The sequence below is a fragment of the Fonsecaea erecta genome (assembly GCF_001651985.1).
Source record: "Fonsecaea erecta strain CBS 125763 chromosome Unknown Scaff8, whole genome shotgun sequence".
In the NCBI taxonomy this organism is placed as follows: domain Eukaryota; kingdom Fungi; phylum Ascomycota; class Eurotiomycetes; order Chaetothyriales; family Herpotrichiellaceae; genus Fonsecaea; species Fonsecaea erecta.
Window position 1 is genome coordinate 495,407 of NW_017387251.1, and position 25,722 is coordinate 521,128.

At 53.6% G+C, this 25,722-nt stretch overlaps 8 protein-coding genes across 8 annotated transcripts; 5 read left to right on the forward strand and 3 right to left on the reverse strand.

Moving 5' to 3' along the window:
• Window positions 1-1,102: 1,102 nt before the first annotated feature.
• Window positions 1,103-2,447, reverse strand: AYL99_08853 (hypothetical protein; the record flags this gene model as incomplete). Its single annotated transcript, XM_018840361.1, has 2 exons — window positions 1,103-1,231; window positions 1,284-2,447. 2 exons carry the CDS (start codon window positions 2,445-2,447, stop codon window positions 1,103-1,105), a joined length of 1,293 nt encoding a protein of 430 aa, XP_018690108.1.
• A 5,905-nt stretch (window positions 2,448-8,352) lies between these two features.
• AYL99_08854 (hypothetical protein) lies at window positions 8,353-9,243 on the reverse strand (the record flags this gene model as incomplete). Its single annotated transcript, XM_018840362.1, has 1 exon — window positions 8,353-9,243. The coding sequence occupies one exon, from the start codon at window positions 9,241-9,243 to the stop codon at window positions 8,353-8,355; it is 891 nt and encodes a 296-aa protein (XP_018690109.1).
• Window positions 9,244-10,639: 1,396 nt separating this feature from the next.
• Window positions 10,640-11,260, forward strand: AYL99_08855 (hypothetical protein; the record flags this gene model as incomplete). The annotated part of the gene is made up of 2 exons (XM_018840363.1): window positions 10,640-10,651; window positions 10,820-11,260. 2 exons carry the CDS (start codon window positions 10,640-10,642, stop codon window positions 11,258-11,260), a joined length of 453 nt encoding a protein of 150 aa, XP_018690110.1.
• Window positions 11,261-13,660: 2,400 nt separating this feature from the next.
• Window positions 13,661-15,098, forward strand: AYL99_08856 (hypothetical protein; the record flags this gene model as incomplete). Its single annotated transcript, XM_018840364.1, has 2 exons — window positions 13,661-14,464; window positions 14,523-15,098. The coding sequence occupies 2 exons, from the start codon at window positions 13,661-13,663 to the stop codon at window positions 15,096-15,098; spliced, it is 1,380 nt and encodes a 459-aa protein (XP_018690111.1).
• Window positions 15,099-15,537: 439 nt separating this feature from the next.
• Window positions 15,538-16,017, reverse strand: AYL99_08857 (hypothetical protein; the record flags this gene model as incomplete). The annotated part of the gene is made up of 3 exons (XM_018840365.1): window positions 15,538-15,808; window positions 15,907-15,948; window positions 16,007-16,017. 3 exons carry the CDS (start codon window positions 16,015-16,017, stop codon window positions 15,538-15,540), a joined length of 324 nt encoding a protein of 107 aa, XP_018690112.1.
• Window positions 16,018-17,261: 1,244 nt separating this feature from the next.
• AYL99_08858 (hypothetical protein) lies at window positions 17,262-17,928 on the forward strand (the record flags this gene model as incomplete). The annotated part of the gene is made up of 3 exons (XM_018840366.1): window positions 17,262-17,357; window positions 17,626-17,857; window positions 17,912-17,928. The coding sequence occupies 3 exons, from the start codon at window positions 17,262-17,264 to the stop codon at window positions 17,926-17,928; spliced, it is 345 nt and encodes a 114-aa protein (XP_018690113.1).
• Window positions 17,929-18,911: 983 nt separating this feature from the next.
• Window positions 18,912-21,652, forward strand: AYL99_08859 (N-acetyl-gamma-glutamyl-phosphate reductase; the record flags this gene model as incomplete). Its single annotated transcript, XM_018840367.1, has 2 exons — window positions 18,912-21,531; window positions 21,597-21,652. 2 exons carry the CDS (start codon window positions 18,912-18,914, stop codon window positions 21,650-21,652), a joined length of 2,676 nt encoding a protein of 891 aa, XP_018690114.1.
• Window positions 21,653-22,736: 1,084 nt separating this feature from the next.
• AYL99_08860 (hypothetical protein) lies at window positions 22,737-24,883 on the forward strand (the record flags this gene model as incomplete). The annotated part of the gene is made up of 2 exons (XM_018840368.1): window positions 22,737-23,008; window positions 23,071-24,883. 2 exons carry the CDS (start codon window positions 22,737-22,739, stop codon window positions 24,881-24,883), a joined length of 2,085 nt encoding a protein of 694 aa, XP_018690115.1.
• Window positions 24,884-25,722: the final 839 nt, after the last annotated feature.

Here is a 25,722-nt window from a genome sequence, read left to right on the forward strand (position 1 = left end):
GTTTTCTTTCTTTCTGCTCCGCTTCTCGCGTTAAGCCTTCCTGGTGTCTGTCAATCGTGAGATCGTGTAACCTTTGATGGGTGATTCGCACCTCGCGAAATGAGGAGTCGAAGATTGCACAACCGACTGCATGTGGCTGGCCATGTTGGAGGGTTCCTGGTTTCGGCCAGGTTGTATTGCATTGCTTCTGTGTCCAGGCTATGTATGAGGCCTTTGGACTGCAGACTGAAGAAAGAGGAGCGCAATCCACTTCGACCGGTGGACAGGTAGGTAGGTGGCTTGCTTGCCTCGCTACCCGTCGGTGGTGAGGACTGGTGGGCCAACTGGCCACTCGGCCGGGCACGTGATGCTCCTTCCCCACAGTCCTTGAGAAGGCTGAGAAAGGGGGCCCATGAGCCCGTGACCCGTGACTTGCGACCCGTTCTCGCAGTGACTTGTGACTTGTGACTCTGGGTGCGCTGGGCGTCGTGGTGCTGGCGGCGCCCTCTTCCGCAAGCGAGCTTCGCGCCATTTGGCAAGCCAGATTCAAGCCACACTCGCGTGGTCTACAGGGATCTTCCTAGACACGAAACTGGACAGTTGCTACTTCGTGAAAATGAATATTAAAGAGGCCAAAGCGTCCCAGGCGGCAATGCCACGCCGTCATAAGCCCCTCGGGGGGACGCTGTATGCCACAAACACCCCAAGCAGCATCCACAGGAACCAGCATCAAAATGTATTCATTAAAGTTTTATTGATTCCGTCAGAAATTTTTCGAGTGTCCTCTGGTGCTCCAGCTGAGTCTGTCATGCTCACAACCACACGCCGTGCCAGAAAAAAAAAAGAGTTACCAATATAGCCCTGTCCTGTCATGCCATTCCGCTGGGTATAGTGAAACAAAATGGTGTATCAGATATGCCCATTCCTAGCAATAGAATCCGTCAAATCCATCCGTCTCATGCCGCCTGTTGCTGGCGTTCTGCCATCCATCACGTCATAAAACCCAAAAAACATTCCATTAAAAAGAAGATCCACACGACAAAGGCCACCCAGGATAAGATATTGTACAGTCGCTCAGTGAAAGGGATAATGTGCAATCAGTGCAGCGAAGGGTGACATCTGATTAGGCTGCGGGCGCAGCGGCTGGGCTCTCGTTCATGCCATCGCTTCCAGACTCAGACTTGACACCGTCCTCTCTGGACGAAGAATCGGGCGGCTTGCCACTGCCGCAACCTTTGACCAGGATATGTCGCTGTGATACTAGTTAGTCGAGTCGCACATCAGATTTCGTTACCGCCACTTACTTTGAGCGCGTCCTTGCGAGAGAAGCTCTTGTCACAGTGACTACAAGGAAAAGGCTTTACAGCCAGGTGGATTCTCTTGTGTCTCTTCAAGTCATGGTTGCGATTGAAACTCTGCGGACACTGATCGCACTTGAACGGCCGATCGTGTACCGGTTGTTGTTGAGGCGTGTTGCTCCGTGGTTGGCCATACATGTTTTGAGGATTTGCCGCATAGCCGCTGTTGAAACTCATGGGCAACATATTGGCCTGCATGTTGCCAACCATTGCCATTTGAGCGCCGGGACTGTGAACGTTGGACATGATCGGACCAGGCATGGCGGGTAATGAATACGAGGGCGGAGGATGACGCATGAAGGGAGCCTGAGGCTGAGGTCCTTGATGGAGCGGGGGTGAAACTCGAGGAGCCGAAAGAGAGTGGGGATGAGGGCTCTGTGACACTGGAGTCGCGGATGCATAATGATATCCTGGATGATGTTGTTGAGCCGTAGTCGGGATGGTCGCATACAGACCAGGATTCGATGCCGCTCTGCTGACCCCATCGCCAGGTGTCACGGGAGACTGCTGGCTGGATGGCCTCACACCGTGTGGCAGCGGTGAAATGAGGGTCTGCTGGCCCGTAGCGTGGGTAGCGCTGTTCGGGGAAGAGAGCTGCAGAGGGGCACCGTACTGTTGAACCGAATGGAGATCATAGGGCGGAGGTGGAAGTGCGGAGGCTTCTCCTGCTGTAGGCGAGTTGGTGCTATTCCTCAGCGAGGCACCTGGCATTGGCGAAAACACAGAGCGGGCGGAAACAAGCGATCCGTTCTGCCAGGATGGAGGTGTGTATCCCGTGTGAAACCCCGTCGGCGTGTTACCGGTTCCGAATAGCGTGGGCGTATAGGGCAACACCGGACCGGCTGCGCTGTTTGGGGTTGTTCCTGTGGGAATGGCGGACGAGCCAGCGCTGCTCTCGGAGGCGGAATTGGACGGAGGGGTCAAAAGCTGTCCGACGTTGATGGGCGGTACAGCCTGAGACGTATTGAGGCCCGAGAGAGGTGGGAATTTCTGACTTGATACCACGGGGTTGAAGTGGAGAGCGTTGGGGGGTGGGAGTTCGAGACTGAAAGCGGCTTGCCTACGCTGGCTCAGGCTCGATGGTGTGAGGCCATCGAGGGTTGTCCCCATTGGAAGGGGAATTGCGACGGACGCCAGAGTGACTGACGGGGGAGGATTTAACGCGGGCTCCGCTGTCTCTGAGAAAGAGATATGACGGTCAACACGCCTGGAGAGTCCGATCTGGCGAGAAACAGACGGTTCTCCTTCCTTCTTGTCGTCTTATCGGCAGTGCTGGCGACAGAGGGTAGAAAAGGAGGTACAAGCAGACCAGACGGATGTCCTTGATCCAGTGTTGTTTTCTGATCGAGTCACAACGGATGTGGCATCAATTAGAAAATGGGCGGTTTGGATAGACCTATAACTTGACACAACTTGCTGTTCTCGGGGACAAGCGCAGGTGTATGTGATCTATTTCAACAGCGCCGATACGCGGTGCAGACCGGGGACTTTGTAGAAAGTGATGGCGATGGTAGAGTACCCGTGAGCGACGATCAGTTTCTTGGACCGGAAATGCGGCTGGCCCGACTTATGCGGCTTCCTCAGTGGTCGAGGGGCTCTTTGTGGTCAAATCGGCCTCCTTTTTCAGATAATCGAGGGAAAAGGATCTGCACGGACTCAACCCAGGCTGGTAGTGACAGTCGCTTTTGTTGGATCTTGCAAGCGGATATGGAGGGGAGTGGCCTCGGTCGAAACCTCAGAACCGAGACGAGATAACAATGACGGCGGGCGTGGAGGTAGGATTGTTCACACGCAGACAAGAAGAGGATGAGAGGAGGATTCTGAAATCAGGCTATGAAGAGGGCAGTTCGGGGACGATTTCAAAGATTGAAGAATGCTCGAGGTCGCGATCCTTTTGGTCGGGGCAGCACATGGCGCTCTTAGCGGGCAGCTGGCGGCCGGCTGGCTGGACGGGCCTGTCGCCCTCGTCGCCTAAAAAGAAGAGAGCTGGTCCAAAACGGACAGCGGAGACAGGAGGTGCTAGTATCTGATGGGTATGGTCGCGATGGGTGCTGCTGTGCGGGCTGCAGACTTTTGGACGGGTGGGGGGGCGTGTTTTCTGGCCCTTTAACGCCGAAGAGGATAGGCTTGGAGGTGAGCAAGGACGGGCACAGAACTGATTGCTGATTGCCAGGGCACACTGGCGTGAACAAAGCTGTGGAGCTGGCCATCTGGTCAGTACTCATGCAGGCTGAGGAGAAGAGAGTTTTGGTCAGGGATGATGGTGGGCGGGACACGGAAGAGGCTAAGAGTCGAGGCAGGGAGCCAGGGGGAAGGAAAGCGAGCACGATGGTGAACGAAGGAACGTGTTTTAGGAGGAGGTAGGGGGGAGGGAGAATCGATGGGATGGATGGGCGTTGACATGGGTCCCCGTCGGCTGGGGGGTCTCAGTTTCCGATGGTGTTGGTGGTAGACGAGAAGGAGAAAAAAGCACACAACAGTCTGGACCGAGGGCTGCAGCCAGAGTTTGATTCCCAAACGGGATCGCGAGAAATTGGATCCTGAAGAACCACTATGCTGGAACTGGCATAGCACTGGAGGCATTAGGAGTGTGATGAGTCTCTGTGTGGTTTGCTGGTGGAGAATTTCCTGACCGAGTACCAGTAGAAGGGAAGAGGAGGAGGGGTGGGTTTGTTGGCAACGCATAGGCTGGTAGGCGCTTGGGGGAGGGGTGCTTCAGTAGTCGGGTCATGAGAAGCTGAACACAGCACGCAAGCACTCCTTTCACTGAGATACCCAGGGACATGGTGACGGTGACGGTGACGGTGCTTCCCGGCACGATTTGTGAGGCATTGGGCAGGTACTGAACAGTTACCCCCCTTTTTGGGCTCACTAGGGCCCCCTCCCCTCCTCCAACCTTTTTTTTAACCATACCTACAGCAAGGAAGGCTTACCTAGACTTACCTAGACTTACCCATAGTGACAGACCTGTGCTCTTCCTTTGGTAACCTATCAGACACCTAGAGTTAGTTGACTTGCTTACCTACAATGCAATATTGTGTAACCCAGTACATCCTCGGTGTCTACGACGAGTAAGTGTCTGTGAGTCCAGGTTCCAACATGTTACACCTGCCTAATCAATTCTAACCAGTCAGCGACTCCGCTACCACTCCTTCCACTAACCACGGCTTGGGAGGTGTGTGCCAATGTGCGTGCTCCGTACCGTACCCTACTGGTTTCCCTATCATGGCCATCTCGAATTTCTTCTCCCCTTGTACTCTGTATCTGTAATATTGAGCTCGTGTTCGGCGTCCATCTGAAAGTGTCCACCCTGCGTCAAAAATTGATTCTCTTTTGCCCCCCTCCCCCCATTATTTTTATCACCTGTTCCAGGAAAATCCTTTCCCGACAGGACAGGTATCCTAGCCCTGGTCATTTGGTCCGCCATGGTCTGTGTGTTTTTTGTCTTTATCTTGACCGTACTAACCACAACCTACCTGGACAGGCCCCATCCCAGGTAACCTTTTCGCCCAATACCCCGTACCCTACGGTTCTTTTGCCAGCGGCAGCCTATCGACTCGCACTTTGTGCTCAGTGTCCACTGCCCACCCTACCTCTCCTCACCAGACTCACTAGCTAGGCGAGAAAGCAGAAGCTATCCTCTTTACCGATTTCCCACCCTCTCCAGTGCATCATCGGCCTTGCCTGGTCGGGCTTAGGGATGGCCAAGACAGGAAAAAGGAATAAACCTCTGGCACTGTTTGTTCGCCGCAAAGGACATCACCTTACCCAACCTTCACGGCCTCGCCGTTGATCAAAGGGTGTTTCAGGGGGTTTCCCTTGCGACCACGAGCCACATTTGCCGAGACCCTCGTCACCTTGCTGAAAGGTAGATTCCCACCATCACCGTTCCCGGATCTTCTCCGCCTTGGATTGAGTCAAATGGGCTTCTGTCAAGTTCCCTTTGGTCTGATCCGAGGTTTGGACCTGACGTTCACCCCCGCCATGACAGTGTCTGCCGAAAGCTGTCAGCTTGACCAGACATCATCTTCCTGGGACTCCAATTGATACAAGTCACGGTGCACAACCACCAACTAGATATGAGGCTGAGATGCAAAGCACAACCTGGTCGAAGCAAGCCCCACGTGTGAGTTGCAACCCGGTCTCGGGCTCTGCCTACACTGTTTGTGAGGCAGAGCCCTCAGGCTCATTATGCGCACAGACGTTTGGGGTTAAAGCTTCCTTACTCCATCAGTGACAGCTTAACCCCACCACCATAATGGTCCTTGGTTCAACTAACGAGCAGTAATACGATCTTTAGCTCCGGGCTAGTCCTCGCTGCGTGCATTGGTGTCCTCTCCTATTCGGCGGTCGACTTTCAAGCGACTTGAAGTATGGTAGCGGATCAAGCAATTTCCAGTGCCATGTGGCTGCCACCTCACTTTTTTCGATGCCCCTAAGGGTGTCGTGAGTTGATCGGGCCGAGCGGTGCTCGACGCCTGCTAGGCGTTTGCTTTGTGCCCTCACAGGCCTGCCGAATCCAATCCAGTTACGCTCCACCCGCATTCAGACTATTCTGCTCTTCCTGGAAGTTCAGCCAGCCATAACCGTGTTGCGGAAACAGCCACCACCAACTAGACAACGCCAGCCCGCGCTTTTGGCCTTCAACAGATCGATCTGTTCAGCGCCGTGAGGCTGCCACGCTTTTGACACATTGATGCAAAGGCGCAAAACGGGCTCTTCAAACCTTCCAATGGAACTTTGATGCCGCCCTCTACAAGAACAAGCCCGCCGTTTTGCAGGGCCAAGCTGGGCTCCAAGATCACCTCCCCCATCTCAGTGGCAGCCCGGGACAGATCGTCCCCTGTTGATCACCTCCTGCTATGGCCGGCCATCACACTTCCCTCACATGTTCGCGGATCGAAAAGATAAACAACACCCAGTTCTCATTCTGGGGTGTTTTGGTCCGTCGCGTGGTCGAACACTCCATGCGATTCGCTCTTGGACATGAGCTCAGTAAGCGCTTTACGTCAAATCTGATCCCCTAACTCCAGGAGCAATTTCGGAGAGGTTGGCTTGTCACGAGGGAAACTAAATGTGCTCGGGCTTTCTGAAGGGGGCTTGTGGGCACTCGACGAGCAGCATCTCTAGGGGATGTCCAATGGTGATGCCCCCTAAGCGAACCGCTATACCGCTTGCATGACGCCCCAAAGATGCCCCTGCAGATCGCGTCTTCGACCTCGTTGCTGACACCCGCTTGCCGGGGTTTCTGGGGCTGCTCCGCTACGCCAGGCTCATTGGGCTGATAGTGCGCTATTGGTTTACTCTCCTGGCGTTTCCCGAAGGAAACTCCCTGACACAATGGTTTATAATTTTCCGTCCCTATACAGCCTCACTGACGTTTCGAAGTCAAACACATCTCAGGCCATTTAGATCTTGCAGATTTTCAGCCTCCCTCCCGACTTATCCCAAAGTCTAGACCACGGATCAAGCAGCAGGTCGGAAATTGTATCCTCCGGCCTACGCTCTTTTGCCGCCTTCCGCATCGCTGAACCCGCATTCACTACGTACAGAACCACCATTTCCCCTTGCAGATTTGGACTCGATGATCCGCTGGCCACATTGAGAGTTGATTGCTGACTCTGTTTCGTCTTCACGTGGTATCCAGGACTTGAAATCAATAGAGCTATGAACGGAACTGCGAGTGGAACCTAGGCATTCGTCAGCCCCTTTTACCTTGGTCCGTTCGAGGCTTTCAGGGCTGAGGCGACTATCACTGGAGTCTCGTAATCTCGGCGTTTTCTGCCAGAACTCAAAAATCAATATCCATCACCTACGTGTTTCGGGAATCTGCATGCGGCTTCACGAACACCAACTCTGTCGCGGGACAGGAGGAAAGTGGATCGGTTTCACAGCAAGAGCTGCAATTGTTGCACATGGCATTGTCGAATTGTCCGACTCCTGGTTCTGACGTACCGGGCTTCATTTCTGCGAGCCATTTCTTAAGCTCTGGACTGATCTTCCATGACGCGATTCAGAGTCCAAACCCCCCAGGTCGAGCTGGTAGTTACATATTAACTGTGCCAATGTAGTCGAATGGCTCCGACTCACTGCCCAGACAGAAGGGACGCTGAATGTTTGCTGGAATCTGAGCCGCCTCCTCCCCGAGGCTTGAGGTCAGAACATTGGACGTAAACAAAGGTCACGTCACGTCTCTGCCACAAACCTTATGTTCCTGGTGGCTTCTGAGGTTAAATTCAACTTTCAAGGGTTGAAGGGCTGGTTGGCTACCCACCGGCGCCCCTTTTTTGACTCGAGCCATTTTCCCCGAACCCGGCGTACCCGCAAGAAAAGTAGCGACGAGGAGGCGAGAAATCCTAGCAGCCGAGCGCCACAGCCTCTAGCAGAAGTGGCTCCGACCTTGGGCCGTATCTCAGCCTTACCGCAGTCTGGCCCTGTATGGCTGAAGGACCGGGATAGACGTTGATATCCACAACTTCACACACTGAGTGTTTGTCAATCTCTTTACTCCCGCCTTGGCGAGTAGGTGGCGACGTGTAAGCTCCCAATCAATTGCGAAGTTTCCGAACAGAGCAACGGACGGCCTCAACGGACGAGGCCCTCTTGCTCGACGCCGTTGGCAGAAAGTGTAAGCTACACCACCAACATAGGATTCGTTAGACACTCTTAATGCAACCGGCCTGCACTGTCCACTGTCCAAAGTACATTAGCTGTTATTCTCCAAAGCATATTGTGCTCGGGAGTGCTTCCCGTCGAAAGCCACACACATACAAGGCCATGTAGGGGGCCACTGGCGACCCATAAACTTATACAAACGTGCCGTGCATGGTCTGGAGCCCTTTATGTATCGACAACGCCATCGCCGGATGTAGGTGGTGTTTCTTACCCCGTGGCATGGATCAAACACGTTTCTTCTGATGGCGGACCCAACGATGCGATGTGAACGGCTTCTTGTCCCGTTGTCCACTGTATTGAGTTAAGAAGACTCGACGACAAACAAGGCGCCTCCTCCCAATTATTCACCGGCTTCCTTCCAAACGAAGCAGCGGTGTTTTCCACGACCCGCAACGTGACCGGCACTGTTTGACGACTCTGGGTCGGCTTCGACAAAGCAGAGGTCCGTGGATTGCCTCAGAACCTCCTCAAGAGCTCTCAATGCGCCGGGCCCGAGATCCAATGCAAAGCGTATTTCTTTGACGTGCCTGGGCATGCGCATCACGTAAATGTAAGGATACGAAAACTCCTTCCAGTCGCTCTCTAGCATGTTACTTCGCAAATCCTGCAAAGCTGTTTGATACTCGCGGTCTGGAAAGTCAAAGGAGAAGTGCCTGTCCCAGACGTTGAGATCGAGGACCAAGTTGGGTCTGGCGTGGCCACGCGGAATGGAGGCCATGAAGTCCTTGAGGTAGGGGATGGCCGCCAACAGGATGTGGGATGCGGCCTCCACGACGAGAAGGGCGAGGCTCGGGCAGCGTTGGTTCAAGGTGCGCCAGAAGGAGATGGCGTACGAGCTGTTCAACCAGGCGTTTCTGTAAACACGCAATGTCTTGATCGAGGCGAGTGCGATCGAACCGAGGTTGCAGAACGTCTGGATATCCTTGTCGAAGCGGAAGCAGTTGGCGCTGTACGCAAATTCAAGCGTATCGCGGGAGATGGCCTTGTTCACCCGAAAGAGGGAGGTGTGGAAGGTCGGTTCGTGCGGCGCTTCTCTGTCCTCGGATAGTGACAATGACGCCCACTTCGAGAAGAAGTCGTGAAAGCCTAGAGTGATAGGCCCGGGTCTATGACAGAACAGGTGCCGGTAGATTTGATGTCGGACCTCTGTTGGGAGATCCAGCAAACCCAGTCGCCGTCGAGGCTGGTCACCACTCGTCACACAACCGATGGCGTCTGGTGTAGCGGCCATGTGTCATCAGAATTTGGGGTGGGCGAATAGGTTTCTGTTTCTGGGTCTCTCCACTGACCAGAACCATACGGGGAGGACCACAGATATGTATGCAATAGCCGAGAGTCGCAATCACATGGCAATATGGGGGAGAAAAAGAACGATGTTGCTCTCCCCGTACTCGGTGTAACAGGGAAATCCGTATCCTTTCGTGGAATACGTGGTTTGTGATTTGTGACCTGGGTAAACCACCTTTTCAGTGGTGACTGTCAGATGTGCTTCGGAGGCACAAAAGTTGTTCACCTTTCGACGCTGGATATGGCGAGACTTGAAGAGCTGCGAAATTTGAGGAGTTGGTATAACTGCCAAGTCCAAATAATTATCTCGTGATTCTATATGTACGATGGCGGCGTATCCCTCCAGCTTACCCGTAATTCCAACGGAGTAATTTCCCAGGGTCACTTGAACAATTGGTCACAATGGCTGGCTTCGTTCTATGTACATGGAAGTCAATGACTCCCAACGTACGCACAAACACAAGATCCTGACAAGTTCTGAGCGACTTGCCCTCCAAGTCGCCAGCAACACGAGTGGTATGAATGGCCAGGTGCCTGAGCTTGCCCTATATAGAACATTCCTTGCATTCGTCTATCTCTCAGATGCTCAGTCCGTCGCCTTTTTTGGTCGTTGCTCTTCATGAGCATCAACCATGACTCTAATGTACTTGCTGCTCTGGTTTGGGTGCACCAAGTTATCATGAGATTTCCAAGTCTATCTCCCTCGCTGGATCCACCTTGGAATAGCATCCCCGAGCTCTGCACCTCATCTAGTGTCAGACCCTTCTGTCTTGCATCCTCATGTGATGACCGCAGGCTGGAATGCTAAGAGAGCCTTGCTTCAGACGACACTGGCAATGCACAATGACGGATTGCGTAGTGTGAGGACATTAGCCTCGTAGACCACCCACATATGGCCTTTGAGCAGGATAAAAGAAACCGATGAAGGAAAAGGACGAGCTATTACTGTACATAAGCTTGCAGCAGAAACAATAGCTTAGGAAGATCGTTGTTATAGCGTACGTAGAGAAGATCACTGTGGAATAACCATCACGTGTGCCGCATGAGGCGATGACGTAGTGGTCCGCGCTTCTCCAGTCCACTTCTCGTGCGAACCTGAACAACGACAGCGCAGCTTTCCGGACCTTCAATGATCGTCGTTCACAGGTGTCCACCGAGCGAGAAGAAGCTTTGAACTCATCCAAAAACGGTCCTATTTCTCCTCCTGCACTTAACCTGACACTCATCTCCATACCGACTTGCCTCTATCCCCTCTCGTTCCTGAGCTCCAGAACTCAAACCCAGCGTCAGTTCTCGATCGTATGTGGCAGCCCAAGCCTATGAAGGCTTTTGTATCCAACATGTTTCGCATGGTATGTTTGCACCCTCGAGATTCCCCTCCTCGTGCACCCTACCTGACCCCCGAGCTATCCGGCTCTCGAGCCCCCCTCTCTGATTACAGCAAGCACCCGACGACTCGTCTTGGATCCCCGAAACATGAGAAACAGAGCAAAATAGAAAGAACCTGAGCTAACCCCAAGCCTTTCCCTCGTTCGCCGACCAACCAGGCCAAGACCCTCGATGTGATCACACTGTTCCATAAACCCTCCCTCCCCGCGAGCGTGCGGGTGCAGACGCTGCTTAAACAGGCCTCGGCGCAGGCGGCCGAGACGGCCACCGAAGACCAGGCGTCGGACCACTCGCACCAGAACGCCACGGTGACCCGCGACCCGTTCGAGCTGGAAATCACCGAGCAGCCGCCCACGCCGGACCAGCTGAAGAGCATCTTCGAGTACGTCGGCTCTGGCCGGGCCGCGGACCTGGTGAAAGGCGCGGCCAGCGAGAGCGACGCCCTAAGGAAGGTCAAGCAGGACGGAAGCCTGTTCACGCGTCCCGTCGTCGTGGATTGGAGTGCCGGCAAGGCCGTCATCGGGGACCAGGACAGCGAGATCTTGAAGTTGTTGAAGGCCCAGCATAAGTGAGGAACAAGGAGCGGCCACGCTGAGAAATGGAGCAAAGCTGAGTGATGGCGATCACGGGAGTACCGGACAGTGTACAAGAATACTCTCGAACCGCGATGTGAGGTGACAGACGACTATGGTTTGCGTCAAGAGAACTGCTGATGGAGCTCACGGAAGAGAAAAAAAGATGCAATCATGATGGGCATCATTGTTTTCCAAACAAGGAGCAAGCAGTGGCCGACCTTCTCAAGCTCTTTAAAAGTTCCATGGTTGGTTTCTTTATGGTACACGATTTGACACGAAGACTACGATTTCAGCTTCCCTCCCAATCTATGAACTCCTATGGGTGATAGGTCTCAGACCCAAAGACTGCAGCGGTAGACCGTGACGAAAAGTGTAGTCATATATGATTCTGTGTTTCCAGGTGCTCGTTCCCCGAATTCCTCTTTCCAATTATTGATATCTTTCTGGCTCTTCCACAGGGTCTCCCAGGATCTTTTTGCTTTCATTGAATGCGAACATACAGCAGACCCATCTGGCCATCTGGCTTAGCCTTGTCTCCTGAACTCCAGCGGCTTTACAGAGCCAAGCCAGTCCCAGCGGGAAAATTGTACCGCCTCTGATGCAATCAGCTGGACACGATTAGCATCAGAACCAAATATTTACAGCTCTTCCAGATTGGACGTCCTTGACGTGTTGCATCCTCGGGAGAGCTGATGTTGCAGATGCGCTTCCACTGCGAAATTGCATGTGAAAACCCCTGTCACATATCTGCGGCGAGCTGTTCCACAAAACGCGGAGCGGGATTACAGCATGATGCAGCCCCCTGAAGGCCCGGGCTTTCAGATCAGCCTGGTGTCCGATGCAGCAGCAAGAGGCACAGAGACAACCCAGCCCAAATCACAATATCAAATCAAGCGAGGCCAGAAAGGTGAGACCTTGGCACTCAGGAAGGCTGTGCAAAGAAAGGAGATCCACCCCCGACATGGAGTTCAGCCTGGCCAGCCACACGGAGAGTGTGCATTAAGAATCCGGGCTGGGCTTGACAGTATTCCTAGGCTCGGAGGCACCTGACGTCTTCATGTAAGGTACGGTCAGTCCGGATGCGAGACGGAGGGCGGCGGGGAGAACGACTGGAGCGTCGTATGCTCGGTGCTCAGCGGTCTTGGATCCCGTGGGCCTATTGGCAGCCTGTGACACACCCTTACATATGTATGCATTGAGACATGGCCCAAAAGTGTGCGACTCCTCGGGCGTTCAAGACTGTGGTCAAGGGGGAACCTGAGCAGTCGGGATGGCTGTCTCGGAGAGTGTGCTCGCATGCGAAATGGCAGAGGAACCGGAGGCACGAGGCGAACGTGGGCTCAAGAGGGAAAACGGCATGTTGAGGACCTGGCTCGGAGTCTTTTGACGCCGATAAACCTCGTAGATGCCTTGTTAGCAACAAGTGGTGACGTGTACCAAGAGGTCGGTTGCGATAAGATGCCTTCTGGGCACAAGACTCGGCGGCTGGGCAGGAAGAGGCCGATGGCGACAAAGCGGTGCGGTGGAGCGACAGATAAACTGGAAGAGATCCTTGATGCGGGCTTCGGCTGGAGATGTCTGCAGCGAGCGAGCGAGCGAGCGTGGCAATAAGAGAGTCGTTCATTGATGCGATAGACGGACACACAGTGAAGTAATGGAAGGGGCTGGGATGGTGTTTGTGCCCTTTGGGTATAGGCACCATGCAGCTGGTGCCAGGTGCGCATCTAGCTGCATTCCAGAGCACCCGGGTGACGAATTCCTGTCCAGCGCCCCGCCAAAGCCTATCCAGCCCAGGCGTCATAGCTGCCAAGTTGCATACCGATGAACCCCTCTTATAGCCTAGACCACCCGCCCAAGCTTCCGCCACATCCCGGCTGTGGCCCATGACATTCGGGGGGCGTCGTTGGGGGTGGTTGCGAGGTCACGCAACGTGCATTCCCGAGATGCAAGGACAAGACAAGGAACAACCGGACGCAGGAATCAAAGAAAATCCACTCCACCTTGAGGTGACTTTGTGCCCTTCTTGCGTCCGTCACTATTAACCAAGTTTCCTTCTCTGGTCGAACTAGTCAACTTGCTTGTCCTGTACAATAGACTCTTCCTCTCTCCTGCTCGTCTTCCTTGCCAAACGAACCTGTCACTCGCTATTCTGCTCCACCTTTTAACGGCTGCCCGCCTCGTCATCTGCGGATCTGGGATCTGCGGCAAGGATCAAGATCGCCCCCACGTCAACCGAGCCAATCCAAAGGACCGACACCACTCACGCTCGTATACAAGGAACAAATAGTTTGCTTTGCTCAGTGGTTCTCTGGCAATAGACGAATAGAAGCTGCTTCCCCAGCTGGCTCGCTGCCGGCGCAGGTACTCTGTCCTTTCCACACCATTTTCTACAACACAATGAAGCCCTTTCGGAGAAGACAGTGCTTCCATGTGGCGTTATCCGTCATCCTGTTGGCGCACAATGCCTTCGCAATCCAGCTCGACTTGACAAGCAACGACTCAATAAAAGCCGCCGCCAGAATCGTCGCTGATGAGATGGTGTCATATTACACGGGCTACCGACCTGGAGATGTCCCTGGGAATCTTCCTGCTCCATATTACTGGTGGGAAGCTGGTGCAATGTTTGGCGCGCTCATTGACTACTGGTACTTCACGGGCGACGACTCATTCAATGAGATCACCACGCAAGCCATGCTCCATCAAGTTGGGCCTGACAACGATTTCATGCCACCCAACCAGACAAAGACCGAAGGAAACGACGACCAAGCATTTTGGGGAATGGCCGCTCTCTCTGCGGCGGAGAATGTCTTTCCCAATCCTCCCCCGGACCAACCACAATGGCTGGCTCTGGCTCAGGCTGTCTTCAACACGCAGGCGGCGCGCTGGGACACTAGCTCGTGTGGAGGTGGTTTGAAGTGGCAGATTTTCGCCTTCAACAACGGGTACAATTATAAAAACACCATTTCGAATGGATGCTTTTTCAACATGGGTGCTCGCCTCGCGGTCTACACCGGAAACCAGACGTACGCTGACTGGGCGGACCGCATGTGGGATTGGGTCTCGGCCATCGGTCTGCGGGACGCGCAGTACAACTTTTTCGATGGGAGCGATGACACGATCAATTGCACCCAGCTCGACCATATCCAATGGACATACAATGCAGGCACATTTCTCGTCGGAGCTGCCAACATGTACAATTTCGTAAGTCGTTCTTCATCCGCCGTTGTCGAGGCCGACTCACTGACTTTTTCAAACGCAGACAGGGGGCAGTCAAGTCTGGGAGGACAGAATCAACGGGATCATTGGGAGGCTAAATGTCTTTCTGCAGAACAATATTCTGAAAGAGGTTGCCTGTGAAGGCGTCAACCCCGACGGTTCCGATACCTGCGATGTCGATCAACGCTCATTCAAGGCGTATCTCGCTCGATGGATGGCAGCGACAATGGTTAGAGCGCCCTTCACTTATCCGCTCTTGAAACCGATTTTAGAAACTTCGGCTGCGGCTGCAGCTTCAGTCTGCACAGGCGGTGTCAATGGTACTTCGTGTGGGTTGAAATGGTGGACAGGCCAATTCGACGGCAGCACTGGAGTTGGCGAACAAATGTCGGCCCTGGAAGTCATCCAATCCAATCTGGTCACCGAGGTCGCTGGTCCTGTTACTCAAAATACCGGAGGAACCAGCAAGGGAGATCCCAATGCTGGCACGCAAAGCCCCATTGGCCCCGAGGATCTGAACAAGGAGAAGGTCACCACAGCGGACAAGGCTGGGGCGGCGATCTTGACTGTTTTGTTGGTTTTCTTCATTGTGGGAGGCGCATGGTGGATGGTTCTCTAGACGTGAGATTCTTCTGCTTACCACGACCGGCATTGCTCGTGAAAGCTAGACGAGGGAGGACATACGTTATGATTTGACGATTGGCATCAAACCCGGCGTTTTGCTGCTAGAGATCGGCGGCTGGAGGGTCTGTTTGTGTGTCTGGCAAGTATGGTTAGGTGCTTGGGGGATATGGGAACACTTGGGACAAAAGAGCTGAAGAGGCGGCTCTGGGAAGCTGGCATTCCCTCTCGTGAGAAAGCGTTGCTCGAGCCCGCCCGGAACGAGCGCTGAAGTAATCAGCATTGAGCCCTCGGTGTGAATGGTATTGAGCCATCCATCTTGCGTAAATTTTATGAGGGCGTTGGCGAGAGGAGACTTGTTTCAACGCATCGCTGCTTGCAGATTTTGTACAGATCGCCTGGTCCAAGATCATCTCCAATATGCAGTGGACAGAATCTTACTTTCCTTCTGCCTGTGCACGTCTCATCTGCTCCCTGATGGTCTCCCTGTCCGTTCCCTGCTCCGCTGCTTTTCTCATCCTCTCGGCGTTCTCTCGCTTCTCAGCCTCCGCGGCGACAATCCACACCGGCTTATCTGATTTGGAATACTCGATCAATTTGGAGACGAATTCCTCGTTATTTTTGAGGCGTTGCTCTCGCAGTTCGAGATTGCGTTTTTGGAGGTCGGGGTTGAAGCGTTTGAAGACTTCGCCCTCGGCGGGTGTTACACTGAGGCGGTCATGTCAGTTTGGGTACGTCTAGACCTCGAGGCGCCGTGCAAAAAGACCATCCGGACGAGGTAACAAATGAAAGGCAATGAGGCTTACTAGTACATCAATGCTGGACCTCCAGCACAGCACACCACAAACCTTGTGTCGATCAGAGATGTCAGCACGATACCAGCCAACAGATTGTTTTGTCCCTTACACCGCTGCCATTTTTGTGTACATCCATCCCCGAGAACCCATGGTGGGTTTCAATGTGTGTTCTCGAGCGCTCCCCAGCGACTTTTCAACGACAGCTTTGGACACCTCGGTCCTAGCTTAATAACAATCCACTGGCGGGGAGTGCATTGGCCCGTGGAGGGTATGAAACGGTAGACAGACTCAAGATCGAGGGGGCACGTGGTGCGCCCTTAAGCAGATGAAGTTGAGGGTGCGAAATTCAGGTCGTCAAGGTCAATGATGCAGTACGAGGTACTGGATCTACCATTTTCACGTGAACTTGGCGGGCTCTGATTGGCGAGCGACCTGCACCACCTATTCTTTTCGATTTAGGGGGGCAACCAGGGGCACTAAGGGCATGGGGAAGCGTCCCAGCCACTGACAAGACCATGATCTAGGCTGCATTAAAAAGCCGGCCGTAACGGGTCATGGGTGGTGCCTTGGGGACGGAGGCATTGGGCGGAATCAGTACGGGGTACGGAGCAACTCGTACGAGCGAGTTCATCATGGAATGAGTGCGCCATTAATGCACGCAACTCGGCAAACCGAGGCAGCGATCTTGGGTGCAAATGCAGCCTGCAATCTGCAGCATCATGCTACTAATACTAGCAACGAACAGGTCGATTCTGATGTAAGGACGCCTAGAGCACAGCCTCCTCGTCTGTCAGCCAAAAGCTGGAGGTAGTCGGCGGTAGCTTGCCACACCCGACCGAAGCGGACGAGGTTGCGTCTTTATTCTAGTGATGGCAGGTCTATTTAATCCGTGGGTTTGATGGCGAGGAAAAGGAGCGGATGCACATTGTCATCAAGTATCTTAACGTTTAATCCTACATAGTAATACTCAAAGCAGTTGGGTGGTTGGGCTCATCACGTGCTGGTGTCGTGAAACGAAACAAGTCGGTGGCGCTGCCTTGCTCGTCTCAGAATCCCTTGTCGGGGCCGGCCTCTTCCTGGCTGCGGTGGTGCGCTTGTCGCAGGCCCAAGCGCCAGATTTACTCGTACCAGCCTTCGTCAGCTTTGCACTTCCAACCTCCGTTGCAATCTATCTTCAACCCCATCAGCACCATCAGCACTGCAGAATTCTCGACCTAAACCAACACTTGTTCTCTTCGCACTCACTCTAAACCGTCACCTGCTATCGCCAACTCGCCATCCCTGACATCCCTATCATCGAATTCGCTCCTTTTCCATTCCAGCCTAACCTCCTTCCTCCCTCTCCGACTTCAGCTCTACCAAAAATGGCCTCGGAAACGCCTTATGATCCCTACATACCTGCTGGCGGCCAAGGCGGCGCGCAGCCGCCCAGCAACCAGAGAACAGCTGCCTTACAAGCGGTACGTCAATAATTGCTGTCCGCACACACACAGTTGCGAAGAAGATATGCGGGTTGAGGATGGGCGATTCTGCGGCTTGAGGTGTCGCAGGTGGATTCTACACGGCGAGATCCATCAGCGCACGCTGGCTCAGACCTGCAGGGTTGACTGTCCATCAACCTGGGTAGATTCATCGTTGGAATAACGACATTCCATTCACTATCGACCCGGCATCATCGTCTCATCATCTTCCGTTCGAGCTGAAGGCTGACAGGATCACCTCATATAGCAAATCGATGATACCGTCGGTGTCATGCGTGAAAACATCAACAAGGTGTCACAAAGAGGCGAGCGACTAGACTCGCTGCAAGATAAAACCGACAACCTCGCCGTCTCCGCCCAGGGTTTCCGCAGAGGTGCCAACCGGGTCCGGAAACAGATGTGGTGGAAGGACATGAAGATGCGCATGTGTTTGATCGTTGGTATCATTGTGCTGCTCATTGTCATTATCGTCCCAGCCGGTATGTTTCTACTTGTTCCCGTCGGTGTATGGCACAAGGACTAACTTGCTCCAGTGGTCGCCACACGATAAATGCTGACCACCGTCGAACGAGACCTGAATTCTTTTTACTTGGAACATTACGACAGCACAGTCTTCCCCAATGTTGGAGGAAACACTTGAAAGCGAGAACAACAGCGAATGCGAAAGCGTGATGAGAGCTCTTTCTGAATAGTGCTCGAGAGCGCTTACGGCTGGACGAAGGATGGGATGGGGCTACTCCTGTTACAATAATGCACATTGGGCTTTTCTTCCCCTTGTCGATTGGGCGTTCAATAAAATGGAATCTGCCATCAAGTTTCCCACGGAATTCCTGCCATGGCTTTGTCTTCTTGTTGTCTAAATTAAACCCCCGGAATGCTGTGTGAATGTGTCTTTATCTTGCTCCTCGCAACGTGTGACCGTGACGACCAAAGATCGAGTAAAACTTCCACGAGTGCACCGTCCAATGGCACAGACCAGCTCGGTAGAGAGAAAATGAGTGCTCGTGAGTGTTGATCAGCCTCTTCAGGCTAGCAAGCCAGTGGCATGCGTTCATCGTGCAGCAAAAGGCGGCAAAGGAGAATTTTCCAGGCAAAATTTTTCCCTCAGGAGCCCCAGGCGAAGAGTGTAGTTGCAGGGACGGCTACGCCACCCATTATTCGGAGAAGCAGCGGTAGCCTCCAGAGGCCGTGCAGCCGCTGGTGGGCTTCAAAGTTGGGGTTGTGGTTGGTTCTGCCACTGGCAAAACCTCATGCACAAACCACCGTCACCCCGCAAAATATTTTGCTATCGAGCAGTCGGGCGAGCAAGAAAATTTTGACGCAAGGCGACGCTGCTGAAGTTTTTTCTTCCCCTGCTGTGGTCTCGGTCATATGGTTCTTTGGCGTTTTCCCTCTCAATAGACCTGCCGTTGGGTGTTCTCTGTTGGTTTTCTCCGTGTTTCTGATCTCCCCTCTTCGTACACTGCGTCCAGCACGATCCAAAAACAGTGACTCAATCACTCTTATCAGCTGCCGCATGATTTGAGGGCAACCATGTCGGCATTGGGAGCTGCTACTGCACGAGCAGTCACTCGACGGGCAGCGGCCTCGTCTCTTCGTTCTCGAGCTCTGCGTCTGGCTCGACCTTCATACACCCCCCTCGCGGTACAGCAGACGTCTCCGCGACGGACATATTCCTCTCCCTCGGGATCCTACCCTTCGACGAGGTCGACCGTGGTACAGTTGCTCAGTAACATTGGCTCCAAGAGGGAGGTTCAACAGTACCTGTCACACTTTAGCTCGGTTTCGTCCCAGCAATTTGCAGTCATCAAGGTCGGGGGTGCCATCTTGACCGAGCATCTACAGACTTTGTCCTCCGCCCTTGCGTTCCTCAACCATGTTGGGCTCTATCCCGTTGTGGTCCATGGCGCCGGACCCCAGTTGAATAAGATCCTGGAAGACTCGGGGGTTGAACCACACTTTGAGGACGGTATCCGGGTCACAGACCCTAAGACGTTGGGGATCGCACGAGCGCTGTTCCTCGAAGAGAATTTGCGGCTGGTGGAGGAATTGGAGCGTCTGGGTGTCCGAGCCCGACCGATCACGTCTGGTGTTTTTACCGCGGACTATCTTGACAAGGAGAAATATAACCTCGTGGGCAAGATCCGACGTGTTGATAAGAGGCCAATTGAAGCTGCTATCCAAGCGGGATGCCTACCCATTTTGACATCCATGGCCGAGACATCAGACGGGCAGGTCCTGAACGTGAATGCAGATGTCGCGGCCGGTGAGCTAGCACGAGCACTCCAGCCGTTGAAGATTGTCTACCTCTCCGAGAAGGGCGGGTTGTTCAACGGTGACACAAAGGAGAAGATCTCCGCCATCAATTTGGATGAAGAGTATGATCACCTCATGCAACAGTGGTGGGTTCGACACGGCACCAGGTTGAAGATCAAGGAGATGAAGGAGCTCCTGATGGATCTGCCTCGCAGCTCGAGCGTTGCCATCATTCACCCAGCTGATCTACAGAAGGAATTGTTCACGGACTCTGGCGCTGGGACTCTGATCCGACGGGGCAACAAAGTTCATGTCAACACCTCTATCGACCAGTTCAAAGACCTCGACAAGCTCAAGGAAGTCCTTCTCCGTGACCGGGCTGGACTTGATGCCAAAGCCATCGTGGACCGCTACATCAAGTTCCTCCAGACGCGCGACTTCAAGGCTTACTTCGATGAGCCGATGGAGGCTTTTGCTCTTGTCTTGCCACCAAGCGGAGAAACAGCGCTGGCTCAGCTGGCTACCCTCACCATCACCAGGAACGGGTGGCTCACGAATGTGGCAGACAACATCTTCGCCGCTATCAAGAAAGATTTCCCCAAGTTGATGTGGACCGTGAAGGAGGATGACGAGAACTTGACCTGGTTCTTCGACAAGGCTGACGGTAGTCTCTCCAAAGATGGCGAAGTCCTCTTCTGGTACGGTCTGGAGACCAGCGACGAGGTTAAGGACCTTATGGTTGAATTCACAAAGCATGGACGTCAGTTGTTTGGCGATATCAATCTCGAAGCCAAGCTGCACCGCGCAGCGAGAGCGGCGTCCACTGCGACCAACACTGTTGCTCAAGGCATGACCCAGAAGCGAACCTTTGCTACTTCAGCCAGTCCGTTGCGATCAGCACGACAAGCCAGATATGTCACCAAGCCCGCTCTTTCTATTCGCACATACTCCACGACAAACCCAAACCCACCTCTTGGCTCCAAGAACAGCTCCAACAGCAAGCCTTCACGAGTAGCCCTTATTGGAGCTCGCGGCTACACGGGTAAAGCGCTCATCGACCTCCTGAATCGCCATCCGCACATGGATCTGCGCCATGTGTCATCGCGAGAGCTTGCTGGCAGGAAACTAGAAGGTTATGATAAACGCGAGATCATCTACGAAAACTTGACTGTCGAAGACGTCCGACAAATGGAAGAGAATGGAGACGTCGACTGCTGGGTTATGGCTCTCCCAAATGGCGTATGCAAGCCGTTTGTTGATGCTATCGATCAGGTCGGCAAAAACAGTGTCATTATCGATCTCAGCGCCGACTACAGATTCGATCCCAACTGGACCTACGGCCTGCCGGAATTGGTTGACCGTTCTGCCATTGCGAAGGCCACCAGAATCTCAAACCCAGGATGTTATGCTACGGCCGCTCAGCTGGGCATAGCACCTCTGGTGCCGTATCTGGGAGGTCAACCCACAGTATTCGGCGTGTCGGGGTATTCAGGTGCAGGCACCAAACCCTCTCCGAAGAACGACGTCAACAATCTCACGGACAACATCGTTCCCTACAGTTTGACAGATCACATCCACGAAAGGGAGATCTCGACCCAACTGGGCACACCAGTAGCTTTCATTCCCCATGTTGCCGTCTGGTTTCAAGGCATTCACCATACCATCAACATTCCGCTGAACCAGGAGATGAAATCTCGAGATATCAGAACGCTTTATCAAGACCGCTATGCTGGGGAGAGGCTGTTGAAGGTGATTGGCGAGGCCCCCCTGGTCAAGAATATCGCCAAAAAGCATGGCGTGGAGGTCGGGGGTTTTGCTGTGCATAGCAGTGGAAAGAGGGTGGTGGTTTGTGCAACGATCGATAACCTCTTGAAAGGAGCGGCAACACAGTGTCTCCGTAAGTTCCAGACCCCCGTTTGACGCGTGGAGATGAGGCATATACTAACATTCTTCTTTTCACAGAAAACATGAACTTGGCTCTGGGCTATGGGGAGTACGAGGGCATTCCCCTGGAGTAGAAAAGGGAGCTAGACTAGAGTACAGTATATGAAGGCGCCGACGGCAAGATACAATACCCCGAAAAGCATTCGAATAAAAGTCCCGGTTTAATGATACGAGATCCACCTGTGAGCGAGGTTCCTTTTTTTTGTTATACACGCCCTCTTCAATTCCAGTTCACTTAAAAGTCAATGGTGGAGGTGTGAAGAAAGAGACCCTCAAGCCTTCGTTATGTCTTTTTCAAGACCTGGTTCAGTCTCTGCCTTTCGAGTTTTTAGGTGTGAAACGGCACACGAAGGGAGGTCTCGCAGAAGGCCGCGAAGGAGCTCCGGTGTAGGATCTGAATTGTACGGTGTTGGTGTGATTGTGCATCCTGAGGCAGACATTGCAGATGCACTGAGAGGAGGGGGGACACGATAACGAGCAAAGAGTCATCACCACGGCCAGTCCTGCATTAAACCCTCTGTGCGTCTGTCTGCATGTTATAATCCTCTTCTTCTGTCAGTTTTCCTCACGTTGGCGATCATGGTATAGTTCCTCCAACCGGTTAACCACACAACACGGGTCTGGCAGAATGCTCTGCGCTCAGGTTCATGCCCGCTGCAGACTCTGCTCCTTGACCACCCTCTCGATTCTCTTCCCAACTCGCCTCATATTTGCAGACCGCTCCGCTCCTTGATCCTGTCCACTCGCCTGCCCTTGTTCACCTATTCTTCCTTCTTTTCCTTTGGTCTACCACTCCTGTGCCCGCTGCTGCTGCGGCAGCCCACGTCCTCAATCCCAGCCCTCTTTTAGGTCTTGTCAGCGACTTGAGAAGAGTCCCTGATAAAGACCGGACGAGCGGAAAGGATCTCTGGATTGTTTCAGGCAATATGTTTTACAGCCACGAAAGCGAGTCCCCCTTTTTCCCGTTCAGGCTCGTGGCTCGCAAGACACAAGAGATCCAAGGCTGACGCGCGACCTTTCCTGCAAACACAGTCCTGACGAATCGTCAGTATGGCGTTGCGACCATCTGGTAAAGAAACCCCCCTTCTCTCACTCGGTGTTGTGGAAACCGCTGAGCCATTTTCCCCCTAACACGCGCTCACTTTCTTCGCCAGGCTCATGGCCACACTCGGCTCCAAGTCCAACCTGAAAAAGATATCGCGTCGCGCCATCCTCGACGTCGACCTCCAGAAGGCATGCAAAACCATCACGGAGCCCCAGGAGCCATTGGCTTTGAGGTTGCAGGGCAGTCTGCTGTTTGGCGTCTCCCGCGTGTTCCAGCAGCAATGCGGCTATGTGTTGACGGATGCCACAAGTCTCAGAGACAAGATGAGAGACACGGAGCACGTCCTCAAAAAGATGGAATTGGATCCCGACGTGGGAAAGACACGGTCAGTCGCGCAGAGACGCTTAATTCCCTTTCTGCGAATCTCAAGCTCATTTAGATGGCAAGACCAGAACAACTGAACCTCCCAGAAGACCCGTACTTCGTTCCGGAACTTGACATCCACTTCGACCTCTCTGTGTTTGGGCTCGGCGCAGAGGGTGGCAGCTCTTCCAGCAGTGTCTCGTCATTTCTCACAGTCCCTTCAAGCCAGACCAGTCACGCCCCCCACGATGAACTCGATTTCTCAGACCTTGGGTTGTTGTCTTTCGATTCGCCTGCCGGGGACACTGGTGGCTTCAATGTATCCTTGGGAGGAGAGACGAGCTCTGTCGCGCAGACTGTCAGCAGAGTCGGTCCTTACGCTGTCTCTGAAGAGGAACCCGCCATCATGGAAGTCCCATTCTTTGACGTCGACGAGGACGGCTTCCTTCAGCCAGTCAACTCGGGGAGTCCTTTGGGCTTTCAGCTACCATCCGACGCAGGGCCACCACCGCAAAGTGAGGCCAGGGCTAGCGATTGGGGCGGCGGCGCACGTCTATCAAGCGGAAGAGATGATGAACCAATGTCGAATTTCGACGATATGATTGCCCTTGAAGAGGGAGAACCAACCCTTCTACCTGCAGCTCCTCAGATTCCTTTGACTCCAGAGGCTGCAGATGAAGAGGTTCAACCGGCAACACGACAGACCTCTTCTGCCCAACCATCTGAGGAAAGCTCAGAGACGGCAGAAGCACCTGAGCGTCGCGCTCGCACGGTAAAGGTGATTCGACCAGACCGAGAAACAGAGTTGAGTAACCGAGACCTCAACGACTGGAACCAGAACTATCTTGCCAACATGGCGGCTGCCTCACGCATCAGACAAAGCCGACTAGCACGCTTAGAAGCCAAGACGAATGCTGAATTCTGGTTCCTGCAGCAAGGACTGGGGAACGTCGCATCTCTCTTTGGGGAAGACAGAGTCCCACACCCATTCACTGTCTTCAGTGGCCAGTCACTGTGGGACATGTTGAGTGGAGGGCTCGAGTATGGAAGGAAGAGATCACGAAGTAGCTCCTTGGCCGATGTCGAGCAAGACGATGACAGACGAGTCAGAGCCAGAACAACATCCGAAGGTGAAGTTGCTCGCGGAGTAGGAGACGAGAGACTCCCATATCCCGATGACGACGGACTGTTGTTCCAAAGCGAAGACTTTGATGTTGAAGTTGAGGTTGGCCGCCAGGGCGCCCCATCCTTGCTCGACCAACTGTCCAACTTGCCATGGAACCTCTCTGGATCTCGTCAGAGCTCCGCACAGCCTCCGGGAAGCGGCCTTATTTCGAGACTGACCTCAAGCATTGGTGGTCCATATGGCGGAATAGAGTTAGGGCCACCTTCTGTCCGTGGTAGACGTCTTACCTCTGCCAGTCCCCTTTTTGGGAGAGGACTGGCGTCACTATCCAGACGGAACAGCCAAGGACCTTTTGACGCTTCACGAGTCACGAGCAATGAGGACGACTTTGCAGATCTGGACGCGCAGCTAGGGGCAGACATCGACCCAGAATTCGAATTGTACGGACCTTCTGTGAATGTGGATACGCAAACGGCTGCACAGTCTCAGTGGGTCGCAACCACTCTGGAGAATGAAGCGTACAATTTCCTTTCCTTCGTCAACACCAAGATTCAAGAGAAAGCAGAACAACAAGACGTGACTGGAGAGGAGGGCACTGCAGGACAAGCGACGACGATCACCCTAGACGAGCTCCTCCCACCGACCCAGAACTCACAGATTGTGGGCGCTCAAGCTCTCCTTCACGTTCTTGCCCTGGCCACGAAGGGCTTGCTCGAGGTCTACCAGGCCGAGGGCTTCACTGCTATTGAAATCTCGGTTGTAAGTCATTGAAGCTGTCGAAGATTTGTCGGTTGACATATGGTGTGCGCATGCGACTGTCAAAGTACTGTAGGTACGTGGAAAGAGTATCAGGTTTCGGATATGCGCCGACGAATCACCGAAATTGTGAGAGTATCTAAATCTTCGAGGTCAAATCAGCTGGCAGGGATTTTGCAACCGGGAAGTTATGAGCCGGGTCAAGGGATGGTCATGCGCTCGCTAAACGGGGTTCAGCCCTGCTTGTTCACGGACAGGAGCAGCTTGAATTCGTCAGGGATACAAGGATCCTCGCTGCTGCAGAAGAGGGCGAGCACCAAACCATCGCCGTTTGATCGCCGTGGGAATTTCACAAAGGGAAAGAAGCTGTGGCGCAGACGAGCAGATCTCTGGTTTCTTGCTTTTCAAGCCACAACCTTGTCACGGCTCTTGTCACGGCTCTTGTTTCAAAAGTAGACTGTCGAAGATCCGATGTGTTTATTCATAGGCTGGTCTTGAGCGGCGACGGAGTTCTCAGAGGTACACGCAACGCCGAATAGCGGTTGACATTTGTTTTCCTTGTCTCTTGCTTGCACAGCCCAGCAGCCTACCATGTTGGAGAGCAGCTTTTCTAGAATATCCAGTGGCCCAGCAGTCCGGACCGCCACTCGTTACACGGCGATCGGTGGCTTCGCAGCCCGCGAACCCCGTTCCAGAGGCTGCTTTTAGCGGACGATCGTTCGGGAGGTCTGACGCCAAAGAGAACTGGTTGCGGCGAATCATGGGCTTGTGCCTGACGTGAAAGGTTTGAGGTTCGTTCTTTGTCCTGATCAGCTTTGTCAAGGTCAATGTTAGTTGTCTTTGTCAATAGCACA